The 12,995-nt window shown below is 60.4% G+C and overlaps 1 protein-coding gene across 1 annotated transcript in view; it reads right to left on the reverse strand.

Annotated features, from left to right (window-relative positions):
• Positions 1–2,438: 2,438 nt before the first annotated feature.
• Positions 2,439–12,995, reverse strand: part of LOC117652182 — a 34,053-nt gene continuing 23,496 nt past the window's right edge. Inside the window, exons 3-6 of the mRNA XM_034396902.1 lie at positions 5,931–6,000; positions 4,198–4,441; positions 3,953–4,106; positions 2,439–3,880 (exon numbers count right to left, since the gene is read on the reverse strand). Of these exons, the coding sequence (XP_034252793.1) occupies positions 3,794–3,880; positions 3,953–4,106; positions 4,198–4,441; positions 5,931–6,000 (555 nt within the window). The 3' untranslated portion in view covers positions 2,439–3,793. The remainder of the gene's footprint in view (positions 3,881–3,952; positions 4,107–4,197; positions 4,442–5,930; positions 6,001–12,995) is intronic.

The raw sequence follows: 12,995 nt of genomic DNA on the forward strand, positions 1-12,995 counted from the left end.
GCACTTCGCAAATTACACCCATAATCTCATCGTTGAAAAATTAATTAGAGGCCCGAGCAGCCGCCGTAGGCCGAGTACCCCTGTCCCTGGGGCGCTGCCGCCGAGGCCGCTGTCTAGGACGCCGTCGAGGCCGTCCGCAAGGCCGCCTTCGCACCTGCGCTCGCCGAACCGGCAGAGGGTTGCAAATACTCACAGTGTCGGGTCGGAGGGCGGGGCGGTGAGGGGTGCGGCGGGCCGGGCGGCTCTCCTTGGTGGGCAGGAGCGTCTCAGGAGCGTCTGGGAGGCAGAGGACGGCGCCTGTAGCAGGCCTGGGCCTGGGCCTGGGCCTGGGCCGCGAGGGCGGTGCTGGACGGGTGCTGGAGTCCCGGTGGAAGAGATGTCTTCTGAAGAAGCACTGGGTTATCGGCTCGTGAGCCCTCAGAAGCGGTCGTCCCCCTGCGCCGTCAGCCGGCGAACTGAGGCAGGGCAGGGCCGCGGCGCCGCGATGTGGCGGGGACCGGGGAGGGCCCCGGTAGGCCCCGGTGCCGTCCAAGGGGTGGGGCGTGCGGGCGGGCGTAGCGGCGTAGCGGCGGCGCCCGAAGCGTCGCTCGGCTGCCTCCAGCGAGCGTCCGCGCTACCCCGCGCTACCCCGCGTTACCCCGGGCCCGCGACATACCCCACGCGGCAGGGACTGCGATCAGTGTTTCGCTCCTGTGGGGAATGACTGAGGCTTACACCGGAAGTAAACCATGCTAGTCCGCTCCGGATGCGTGATAGCCTGAGGCGTTAAATATCCAGGCCTTCAGGCGGTGGTGGAAAAAGGTGTTGGTCTCTGATCATCGTGGGGACTCGGGTTGATAACGGGCGCTTCCATAATTGTCTAGAGACTGTCCGGGAGAATTGTACCGGATCGGAAACACCACTTTCATCCCGGTGTACCCGATAATTTTCGAAATTTACCAGTGTAAAAGAATATTCAGCGTGTTTTTTTTCCTCTCCTCTGAAGTGTGGAGGGACATCGCGACCCCAGGCACCAAGCCGCGATCCGAAGGTTGTACGACTGAACTTTCTACTTTTCGAAGGTCCTCCACGTTCCAAAGCGATCGATGCCGGTAGCTAACTTGACTGACTGTCCGTCATTTCCTCTCGTGTTACCCCTCGGACACGTGCCTCGGACTAGAGTCTCGGTGGCCGAGGGTAGCGACGCTGCGACGCTGCGGCCCAAAGAGGCGATGGCGCCACCAGTCGCCCAAGACGTGAATTACACATCATGTCAAGCACTCAGTTTGAAGCTATTGTGATGGAAACTTCCGGACCATTCATTCAACTTAAGTAGTCTCTTTTGGGGAGGGAAAAAAGACATCAATGTAGGAAAATTCTCTTTATTTTTATCGCTACAACAAGTATTATTTACAAAAGCAGAATGTTTGGTCTCTTACAGAAATTCGTCAGACAACGCATGATTGACAAATAATGATAATAAGGAAGTTTTCTATAGATCAGTAATACTTTGCATTATTATCCACAATTTCATACAACTATGGCTAAAGTACACAGAGCTAAAGAAATGGGTTTGTTATTTACATACTAGTAGGAAATTATACACAAGCTAATAATCACAATCTTCTTTCTGTCCACTGAATTACTGATTCCGTTAGCATACATAATTGATTCGTCGGATAAATAGTGTGTGATTAATCTGTACAACTTTTAACATTTCTTTTTACACAAGATAGAAGAATCTTACCATATTTTTATGATTTGATAAGCTATTAATATTCAAGTTACTGTTGCACTAATTTCAAACATACACAATGAAACACTGAAGTGTTACACAATGAAACACTGAAGTGTTTCAGTGTTAAGTGAAGTTAAACCTGCTTGCAGGAAATAGAGAACAGATGGAAGATTACAGCAAGAATATCTTGGATGCAGATGAAGAAAGATGGACTAAAGAAGGAATACATTTGAATCTAACAGGTACTATCAGTCTATTAAATTGATGAAGGGAAACAAAAAACAAATCTTATTCTGGTGAGATTAATAAATGACTCATAAACAAAGAAAATTTAACAAAACTGTAAATTACTCACTAGTTTCCATAACACATCCTAGCATTATGGCAATTCATCAAACAAGCAAACCCAACATTGTTCAAGAGGAATTAAAAGCAGATCATTGTTTAGCATTCACCACAAGATGTAGTCCCTGCTCCGAGATCCTCTTTAAAAGTATAGAAAAAGTGGAAATCAAAGCAGCAACTTTGTGCTAAATCACCGGCATATACATTATGCTGTTCACAACTAAAGCTTATATCTAATAATAACCATCTTACAGTATCAAACAAATTCAGGTTATTTGAAACAAAAATATCACCGGTAGAAATTGGTTTGATATGCAAATGTTTACAAAATTAGCAAAACCTAAACAAAATAATAGAATACAAATAAAAAAAAAACAAAGGAGAAAACATTGGAGATTTATTGTTACATACCAAATTTGTATGGCTGACTTAAAAGCCCTGACTAAGCCCACAGTAATACTGTTCAAAAATAACGGTTCTCTTTACAAAAAATTGACAGTCATAGTGCCAGACAATTAGGAGATGGCTTTAGCCTTACATGAAGTAATTAAATTCTTTCCAAGCCAACTGTGTGAACGAACATGTTGATTTTGAACTGCATCAGTATGGTTCACAAATAAGAAAATTTTGTAGTCACGATGATTAATTTTAAGAATCACACAAGTAGAATTACAAAAATATTCTGGATTTCGATACTCAAGCAATGTGATTGACACATAAGAAAATATTTTGATCTTACTTTTCCAAACGATTGTTTAACATGACAGAGGTATTCACTTTCAAAAGAAAAAAAAGAAAGCATTTTATAAATGTCATTGGCAATTATGTTATCCCCAGAAATCAAAATATAAAAGACGGCTACTGATAGGATTGTACTCTCTTCAAAACAAAATTCTATGAACACAAAAATGACTATCGAAATTAAATTGTGTTACAGTACAATACGTCACATGTAATAATTATGGCTTTTAATTTATTCACAGAAATGCACTTTCTTGAGGTCAAGAAACTGTTCACAATCAATGTGATATAAACTAGCTTTTGTTTGCTGATGATTGATACACAATGATTTAGAACAATAACATTGGGAGAACTCATTGAAACTTTGTCAAACACAGCACAGTACATCACTATATCCTGAATATTGGAGGAATGGAATAAATCCCTGAAGTCAAGAGTACAACCAAATGGGTTCTTTTTCCACACAAAAAATCTTAAAGCAAGAAACATATGAAAAGAACAGTACAGATGGCGAACCATCTGAATTCCTGACATTCATTGTGCACAATCTGATGGAAGTAGGAGTCAGTATATTTAAATAACTAACAGTTACATATTAAAATAAGATCACAACTAACGCTAAACTAGATGGAGAGAACACACAAGTAATGTCCACTTTGCATAAAAATTCTTAAAGTAAAAATGTGAGTCACAGACAAGCAATACCATGTTTCAATGCATCTTTCAACTATATGGCATTTCCTAGGAGGGCAGAAAGAGGCACATAACACAGGAAGCTAAGCTTAGTTCCAACATGAACATAGCTTTTTGTGAGAAATGGCTTGAGTTTTTGTAAGGGGTTCAACTGGCACCTTGGGTCAAAATACAGCAGCCTCTTTACATAGGCCAAATGAGATGTCCGGTTGTGATGAGAACAACAGTGAATACAGCGTAACACACGAGCTTCGTGCTCCAAATAAAGTTGCCAGTGACTAGCCACAGTATATCCCATTACTTCGGCTCCATCTTTGCTCGCAGCTTTGCGTGCACTTTGATGAATTCTGGTTCAGCTCCAAGGTTGTTTTTTTCTTCAGGTTTCTGCAATGACATTTGATAATAAGATTTAATCTGAGACCAATGATTAAAACATTTTAACAATGATATACTTACAGACTCCAGCTTGCGAGCTCTTGCCTCAATCATCTGCTCAAATGGGGTCTTAGATTGTTGTTTCTGCAGCTCCGCTTCCTTCCTAACTTGATGTTCCTTACGAGTCTGCAGAGCACGCTGAAGCTCAGACTTCTGGTTGAGAGGACTTTTGCCCCTAAAACATAAGAGAATAACATTCATGTTGGACTGCCCGTCCTTGCAAGAAACGACTGACCCGTCAGCCACAACATGGCAAATACACTCACATCTTTTGGTTGAACATGAGTTCTCGATGAAGGTTTTGCTTCTCCGTCGAGTCCAGGCAAGGGTTCTGTGGCTTCCTAGGCAGGATGAGGCCCTCCGAGCTGACGTGGGGCGGCCCACCTGTTGGCATGGGCCTCCCCAGTCCTCCCAGGCCCATTCCGCCCATCAGACCCCCGGGCTGGTTCCGTTGATTGCACCGCTCCATCCTCTCGGCCTCAGGGATCATTGCTTCGGAATAGATGCCCGCTGCAACAACGACCAAAGCACGTCAGAATGCATTCCAGTAAATGACAAGAGGTACCTTTAATTAAGAGACTTTTTCATTCTCTTTGAGTCGCTGGAATTTGAAACATAAATTTAGGACACACTAAGTTTGTGGGCGCAACAAAAATACTTTCGAATTTTTTGTACCATTTCGACCACCAACAATAGTCTACAAAGTCTAACAAAATCTGGCAAAATCTACAAAATTTAAATAAAGAGAGAACAAACGGCTCAAGATCATCACGAGCAAAGGGGACTGACTGAGCTGGCAGTGTGCAGGACAAGAGCGCCCGCCAGGCAGGCAACCGCTGGACCGTCGCGCAGCCGTGTGGGCGTGTTGCCTACCCGCCGCTCGTAAGGGGCTCGAGGGGTGCGTGCGCGCTCCGTGGCAGCGTGGCCGTGGGGGTGGGGCGGGGGAAGGGCACTAGGTCGCGGCGGGCGGACCGTCAAGGAGGCCGTCGGGGAGGCTGTCGTCGGGGCGGTCGGGGAAGCCTCACCGCGCGCAGTGCCGCCCGGGGGACCGGCGCGCAGCTCCACCTGCTCGAAGATGCCCATGCGCTCCAGGATGCTGGGCGCGGGCTGCGGGGCCCTGGCCCTGCTCATGGTGTCCGCGCCGAGGCCGAGGATCACAACATGACGGTGCACGAGGCTCGCCGGCGACGCGGCCACGCCGAGCGAGGCGAGGCTGCCTACACGGGGCTGCAGCCGTCCCGGTGACGGGCCACGGGCCACGGGCCACGGCGCGGGTGTAGTCGACGCGGGCCCACTGGGCGCGGAGCGCGGAGCGCGGCCGGCCCCGAGCAGCCCGAAGCCCCGTGGCACGGCCGTCGGGGAGCTGCCAGGGCCACCGCGCGGCACGGCGGGGCGGGCGGGGCGAGGCGGGGGCGGGGCGGGGTGGGGCGGGCAGGGAGGGGTGGGGCGGGGCGGGGCGGGCAGGGCGGGGCGAGGCGGGGCGGGGCGGGGCGGGGCGGGGCGGGCAGGGAGGGGTGGGGCGCAGCGACAGGTGACGGGGGGCCTAACCAGCTTAACCTGCGACCGGTACCATCAGTTCTGCCTTGACGGCCTGACGGCCAGACGGCCAGACGGCCTGACGGGGGAGCAAGATGGCGTGTGGGAGGATAAAGGCCTACAGGAAGCCCCTGGCGAGGTGGTTGCGGCAGTGTCACGGACTAACCAGTCGCCAGTGAGGCGTGGTGTCGGGGGCAGCGCCTCGCACCCGGGACGGCCCTTGCAGCCCAGCCGCCTGCTCCCGCGCATCCACTGTGCGACAGAAACGCGAAAGAAGATGCGCGGACCCAGGCGGCAGCGTGGCCACGGCCGCCACGGCCGCGCGCACGGGCTGGAGGCATGCTGGAGGGGTGCGTCAAGGTGCTGGCGACGGGGCGGGAGGTCCGCGCGAACGCGACACCACACTGGTAGCAGGCCGCGCACAACGCGGCACGGCTGCACCATGGCTGCACCATGCACCCACCTGGATCGTTCTCTCCGATGCGCTGCCGCAGCTCGTCCAGGGATGCCTTGAGGTTCGTCTCGATCTGGTCCTGCAACAAACACCGAGAAGCACTGCGTCAATATCGGTGGGCCCGTACACTGATTCCGGACAGCGTATCGCCGCGCTGTCTCTCTCGCACCCCTACGGCGTCGTGCCATGAGCGCGAGAGAGACGGCGACGACCGGGATCGCGCTCGGAGCAGCGCGAGCAGCGCGAGCCAGCAGGCCGATTCCGAGGGTCGTTGTCGTCGCTCTGTCCCTCTCGCACTCGGGGCGCCCCGCATGGGTGCGAGAGGGACAGCGCGACGACAACGACTCACGGAATCGGCCTGCTGAGGCAGGGAGCGCGGCGCAGCGCGGGCACAGGGACTAGCGTGGGGCTTCCGGATTACCTAATGGCCCTAATGCCGATCCGCCGATGTCCGACCCGCGGTGGCCCGCGGCTAACGAGCCGTGACGCGCCGCGGCCTGTCTCTCTCGCACCAATACGGAGAGATGCATGCATAGGGATCGGCTTCAACTCGCGGAGGGGCTTTCTCTGCCGTCGCAACGCGTTGCCCGGAGCAGAGACGTCATCGGCGTCCACGCGAGCACCGCGACGACGGCGGCCGACGACGGTCACGGGCGTGGCGGCGGCAACGGCGGCGGCAACGGCGGCGCTAGCGCAGCGCGCTGCGCAGTTCGCGAGGCTTCCATCACCGGCCAGAGTGGCGCGCAATTCAATTGAGACGCGGCGGGCCGGCAGGATGTGTGTCGTTACTCCAGCCGGGCGCGGCGCAGCGACCAACGACAACGCGTCGGGGCGGCGTGGCGCGCGGCAGGGCGACGACGAGGGTCACCAGCACACTCATTCCGAACAATGCTCCGTCTCTCTCGCAGCCCTTCGGCAAACGCCCCGAGTGCGAGAGAGACAGAGCGAGCCAGGGCCGCGTGCCCCGTCAGTCACGCCCAGCCCAGCACAGGTGGCGGACAAATTGGCTGTTTATGACGACGCGCGGCGCGCTGTCCGCCCAGCAGGCTGATTCCGGACAGCGCCACGTCGCTCTGTCTCGCTCGCACCTACGCGGGCTATGCGGGCGCGCCATGAGTGCGAGAGAGAGAGAGGACGACGACCGCGATGAGCGGGATCGGCCGGCAGGCGGCTAGGTAGCCATCCATCGCGGACTGTCCGACCCGCCTCCGGGCCGACACGACGCGACGCCGAGGCGTCCCTCTCAATCAAGGTGGAGCAGGGCGTGTCGCAGCCGGGATTATGCACATCGCGGTGTTGCACTGCGTTGCACTGCGCGGCACTGCGTTGCACCACCGCCACGAGGAGGCCAACTAGTGCGTGCGGCCTGCCCAGCAGAGCCCGCGCCCACCGCCGTGCAGCGCGCAGTGGGCGTGGGGTAGCGCCTCTCCACACCGGCCAGGCCGGGCCAGCACCTCGCGCGAGGAGTATCGCCGCGGCCCGAGGCGGCCCCCTCCCCTCCGCCTGCCCGATGCACTCAAACGGTCGCCACCGGTTCCCGGCCCATTCCCAGCCGAGGTGTCACAAGCTGGACAAGTTATTTCTCCAGGTCGTCCCGTCCAGCGGCAGCCTGCCCAAGGCGCGCACGTGGATGGCGACATTCCCGGCGGGCAGCTCCAGAAACCTCCTAAAAACCCAAAACACAGAACCACGACGGAGTCTTACAAAACAGACCAAAAAAACAGCGTCGTCGCCGCGGACGTGTGCGGCGAGTGTGTGGCTCCGGGGCAAGCTTGACCAGTTCCAGGAGCGGTTCACGGGGCCGAAGCAGCGCGACGACGCCGTTGCCGTTTTGGGGGCAGACTGCCAAGCCTGCCCTCGGCCCTTGCGAGCGGGGCTACCCGCCGGCCCGGCGCCACCAGAGCCAGTACCTGACCTTGGTCACGCCGGGCAGGGCCGGGCATGGCCGGGCCGCAGCGGCAGGGCCGGCAGGGCGTGAGTGCCTAGCCCTGCCAGTGCCCTAGTTGCACGTCCTTCCGTTGGGCACGGCGGCGTGGAGCGGCGCGGCGCTGAGCCTTGGCCCGCATGGCGTCGGCATGTACCACCGCGCGCCGCGCCGCGCCGTGCCACGCCGTGCCGCGCGCAAGATAGTGAAACGCATCCTAGAAACCTTTTCGAGTGAAACTGACATCATCACCTGCAGCAGCGCGTACACACAGCGCGCAGGGCGGTCCGCGGGCAGGCTGGCAGGGCGGCGGCCACGACGAGGACCTGCTTCGCCTGCTCCTGCTTCCTGCGCGGCGGCGCCGGGCGGCGCACACACTTCCACCGTGTGGAAAGCAAACAGCCCCATTGCGCATTATTGCCACAGGCTAATTGTTCTCGCCATCGACGGGTTGCGCTTCGCTCAGACCGAACAACGGCGGTGCTGAGAGTCGGGGGCGTCGCAGGCGCCTTTTTATTGTTTTTGTTTTTATTATTTGTTTCCGGCGCCGCGGCGCCGCCAAACCGGGAAATGAAGACGTCCGACGAGGTCGATGGAGCGGCCGGCCACCGCGCCGTCAGCAAAATGGCGAACGAGCGCCGCGGACGCCCTTTCGCACGGCCGATTGTTTCCGAGCCGCGAGCGCGAGCATCGCGATGCATCGTGCGGCCGCGTTTTTTTGTGCCGTCGCTTTTCCTCGCGCTCTCCAGCGGTCCCAGTCAAGCGGTACGCTGCGAGGCCCTGTGTGGTCGGGCATCTCGCCGACCGCCGCCGACGTTTCAAAACGTTTGGCGCGCTTTTCGGGCGGCTATCGCCACCGCCGCCACTAGGCTGGACCGTCCCAGGCCGCGGCTGGAGTGACTCCAGGCAGCAGGCTCCAGGCAACGGGCCAGGACGACGTCCTCTCCGTCGTCTTTCCCTGGAATGTGGACGGATCGGTGCAGCACGGCGCAACGCAACGGCACACGGCACGCCGCGCGGTGGACCGCGGTGGACCGCGCCGGGACGAGCCGAGCCGCGAGTCCAGCCGGGCCAGGTTCTTGCCGGAGCGCTGGAGCGCTGGAGCCGGTCCAGCCTGCCTGGAGGAGCCGCGGGGCCGCGGGGCCGGGCTGGGTCGTTGGGGGTCGACGCTCTCCGCTGTGATAGATCAGCTACACGGCGCGGCGAGGCGCGGCGCGCGAAAAGGCGCGGAGTAAAAGGAACAAGCCAGCAGCCAGCGGCAGCCTGCCCTCGACTCGGCGTCCAAGGGCCGTCGGCGGCCGAGGGCCCCGGAGTCCTCGGGACACAGCGCCAGAGGCCTGCTTCCGAACACGCATTCGTCGCGCCGTCTCTCTCGCACTGGCGGGGCGTCCCGTAGGGGAGCGAGAGAGGCGGAGCGACGAAGCTCGTTCGGAATCGCACAACAGCCTCGCTGACACGGTGCGGTATAATGAAGGGCCGGGCCGCCCCGCCGCCCCGCCGCGTGCCCAAGGACCAGCCCTACAGCCCTGCAGGGCCCTGCACTGCAGGACCCTGCAGGGCCCCGCCCCGCCCTCCTGGCGCTGCCGCGCTGCCTGGCGTGTTGCGACCTCATTCCCAGACAGGAAGCGACTGCGCTGAAATGGCAGGGAGCCCTTCGAGGCCCGCCGGCCCCGCAGGCCCCGCAGGCCCCGCAGGGGGTCCCTCGGGTCAAGGGTCACGCCGGCCGGGCGAGGTTGGGCAAGACGGGGCACCGGCCGCCGTGCGTGCGTGCGTGCGTGCGTGCGTGCGTGCGTGCGTGCGTGCGTGCGTGCGTTGCCCCGGCGTGGCCGCGGCGTGGCGCAGGCCGGCTCCAGATAGCCGCTACACATCCCGTTCACGAGCAGCACCGTCTGGGGCGGTCGGCCGCCGCCGTGGCGCCGTGGCGCAAAGTGTACGGAGTTTGTCGTCAGCGTCCGCGCCCCCGCACTCGAGTACTAATCAGAATCCACCGAGACACGCCGCCTGGCTGTCCCGAATGCAGAAGGGCGCGGCGGGACGGCCTACCTGCCAGGGGCTCTGGTGGTCAGAAAGATTCCGAAGAGCGCGTTCAGTCCCCGTCGCTCTGCTCCTCTCGCACTTCCACCGGACGCCGAATAAGAGGAACAGGGACACATCGACAGAGACGGAGCGGCGGCGCCCCTCCTGACGCTGCGCCGACGCCGACCGAGTTACTGGTCACAGTGTCGGCCACAAAGCCGTGGCCGCAACCAGGGACGTGTATCGAGGCCCCGCCCGTCAGGAGAAAGAAGACGACCCGGCTCAATGGCTCCTGGCTCCGGAGTCCAGACAGAGGGGGCACTGTTGTGCAGCCTGCACCGTTTGATGACCTGGCGGCGCGGCGACGCGGCGGCCCCACGTGGCGAGAGCGCCGAGCGTCGTAGCGCCACCGAGGCAGTTTGTTTTTCCGCGACGTATCGGCGTATCGGCCACTGCAGCCGTACTGCGCGTCGGCACACTGGTGGGCGGCGAGCGGAGCGGGCGGCACGTGTCAGTCTAGCAGTGCCGTTGGTTGTTGTTGCTGCTGCTGGCACCTCGGCGGCGTGCAGTGGCGTGCCGTGGCGTGCCCCCGCGGGCCGCAGAGCTGCAGGTGTCCGGTGCAGCCGGTGCAGCGAGCCGCAGCTGCACTGCAATCTGCAATGGGATGCAGGAGGCGCCTGGAAGCGCGCCAGCGGGCGCAGCGGCCAGCGGCCCCACAGTGCACTGGCATGCCGCAACTCTACCATAGTTGGTCGAGTCGGACGGCATTGCGGAGCGAATCCGACCAGTCCTCGTCGCTGTCTCTCTCGCACCCCTACGGGCCCTACGGTGGGCCCGACGTGAGTGAGCGAGAGAGGCGATGCCCCTGTGCAGCCCGCAAGCCGAGGACGCAAAGCAGCGCGCCGCCGCGGCCGCGGAGCGACTGTCCCCGCGACGACGGCCGGCCGGCCAGGACGTGGGGGGTCTCGTCGTCGCCGAGGCCTTTGCCCCGCGACACAATGCCGGCCGTCGGGCAGGCCGGCCGGCAGGCCTAGCGGTAACTCATACGGTGTACATTCAATTACTGGCCGCGCAGGGGGCGGCAGGGGGCGGCAGGGGGCTGGCCGCTGCATCAACTTGGCCGCAGCCTCCGAGGCGCCACCGCCGCGTACTGGACCGCTAGCCGCCGCTGCCGGGCACGGGAGCCGCCGGCCTGTGGACATTCTAGAAATGTCGCAGACGGCCCGCCACGCCACGTGCGGCTTGCCGTCGGCTTGCCGTCGGCTTGCCGTCCTTGCCGGCGCGCTCTAGAGCCAAGGCCTGATAAGCCTAGCGCCGCCTAGCGCCGACGCCTTGCGCAACGAGCGGCGTGCCGCGGGCCGCGGCGGGGGCGCGGACACGGGCCGACACCTCCCCGTCCAGCGGGCTTGGTGGAGGCGGAGGTGGCACACCGCACCGCAGGCGGGGCGGCGGGCGGCGCCGACAGGCCGCCTCAAAGGAAGCGCGCTATCGGCAGTTCGGTTCGGTTCCGCCATTCTTCCGCCCTCAAAGAAACGCCGCCGCCGTCGAGGGGACAGCGCGGGGAGGCGGGCAAAATGCGGGCAAAATGGCGGAGAAACTGCACGCGTCCGCGGCCCGCTCGTAAATACTTTGCGCGTGCCGCAGCCTCGGCCGCAGCTGCGCGCGGGTCGCCGCCAACAAATGCAGCGCCATTCGGCCGCCACCGCGGCGTTTGCGTCACCGAGCCGATCCAGGCGGGACAGCCAATCCAGCCTCATCGTGCACCTGCCCCGTCCGGGGCCCGGGGCCCGGGGCCTCGGGGGGCCTCGCCAAGCGACCCGCCGCCGGCAGGCAGATTCCGAACGTCTCTACTTGTCTCGCACTCACGGGGCGTCCGCGTCCACGTGGCGACGCGAGAGAGACAGAGCGACGGCGCACTGTTCGGAATCGGCGACACCGGCCGCACCTCGCGGCGGACAATGGGCCGCGCGGCCGATAGGCCACGCCCGGCCACGCCCCGCACTACACTGCACTTCCCGAGAGAAAGGAAGCAGGCGCGGCACGGCGCCAAAGGAGAGCCTGGCCGCCCCGCCGTCGACAGTCGCTCGCTCTTACCGGCACCGCCGGCTTAAGTGTTGCGTGGCAACGAGAGAGGGGGATAGAGACACACGGATTAGCATCACGGTTCTATTCTCTGCCGCGGTGCATCGCAACCCCGGCACGCTCGCTGTGCGGTCCGGAAGAGAGGCGCCGCCGCGTCGCATGGGCGTCCGCGTCCGGCCGGCCGGCCGCCTGGCCGCCTGCCTCTAGCCTTCCCGGCCGGCCCATTCTGCCAACAGTGCTTTGCCGCGCTGTCTCCCTCGCACCCATGTGGCGCCCGATCGGGACGCGCGTTAGAGAGAGAGAGACGTCCCGCCCGACGCGTTCTGAATCAGGAGGACCACTCCAGCGCGGCGCCCGCCCAAGCGCGCCCAAGGCCCTGCCCCCACCGGGCGAGAACAACGGTGGCGGCGGCGTCCACACGCCACGCCGAACCGCCGCGGACGAGAGTCCCCTGATGAGTGTCTGCTCTTCGACACCTGGCACCTGGCGTTGACACCACCGGTGCACTCCAACGTGTCACCGCGCTGGGCTGCGGGTGAAAGTCGCGCACTTCTGCCGCCAGTGCAGGCCCCCTCCCCCCCACCACACACACACAGATGGGAGAGAAATTCGGCAAAATAACACGATTCAATCCGGGACCAATTACCATGGAACCGGCAAACCGGAAAAAACGAACGCGGACGGGGTCCCACAGGTCCCACGGCGTCGGCGTGGTGGTGGAGTGGCGGCCAGGCGGCCAGGTGTGCGGCGGGGCTGTCGAGCGACTCAGAAGAGTCGATTATTCGCTGTCTCTGTCGCACCCACGGGGCACGGGGCTCTCCGTCAGGGTGCGATAGGGACAGAGCTACGACTCGGCTACGAACCGCTGTTCCCGGCCGCGCGCTGCGCCCACTGTTTACACGCACGCCACGCACGCCGGCGTGCAGCATCCAGACGGGCCGCGCTGGAGCAGAGCTGCGCAGTGCTGCGCGGCAGACTGATTCCGAGAGTCCTTTTCGTCGCGTTCTCTCTCTCACACTCGTGGGTGCGAGAGGGGCAAGAAAACGGCCTAC

This window comes from Thrips palmi, unplaced genomic scaffold (assembly GCF_012932325.1).
Source record: "Thrips palmi isolate BJ-2018 unplaced genomic scaffold, TpBJ-2018v1 HiC_scaffold_10, whole genome shotgun sequence".
NCBI lineage: Eukaryota > Metazoa > Arthropoda > Insecta > Thysanoptera > Thripidae > Thrips > Thrips palmi.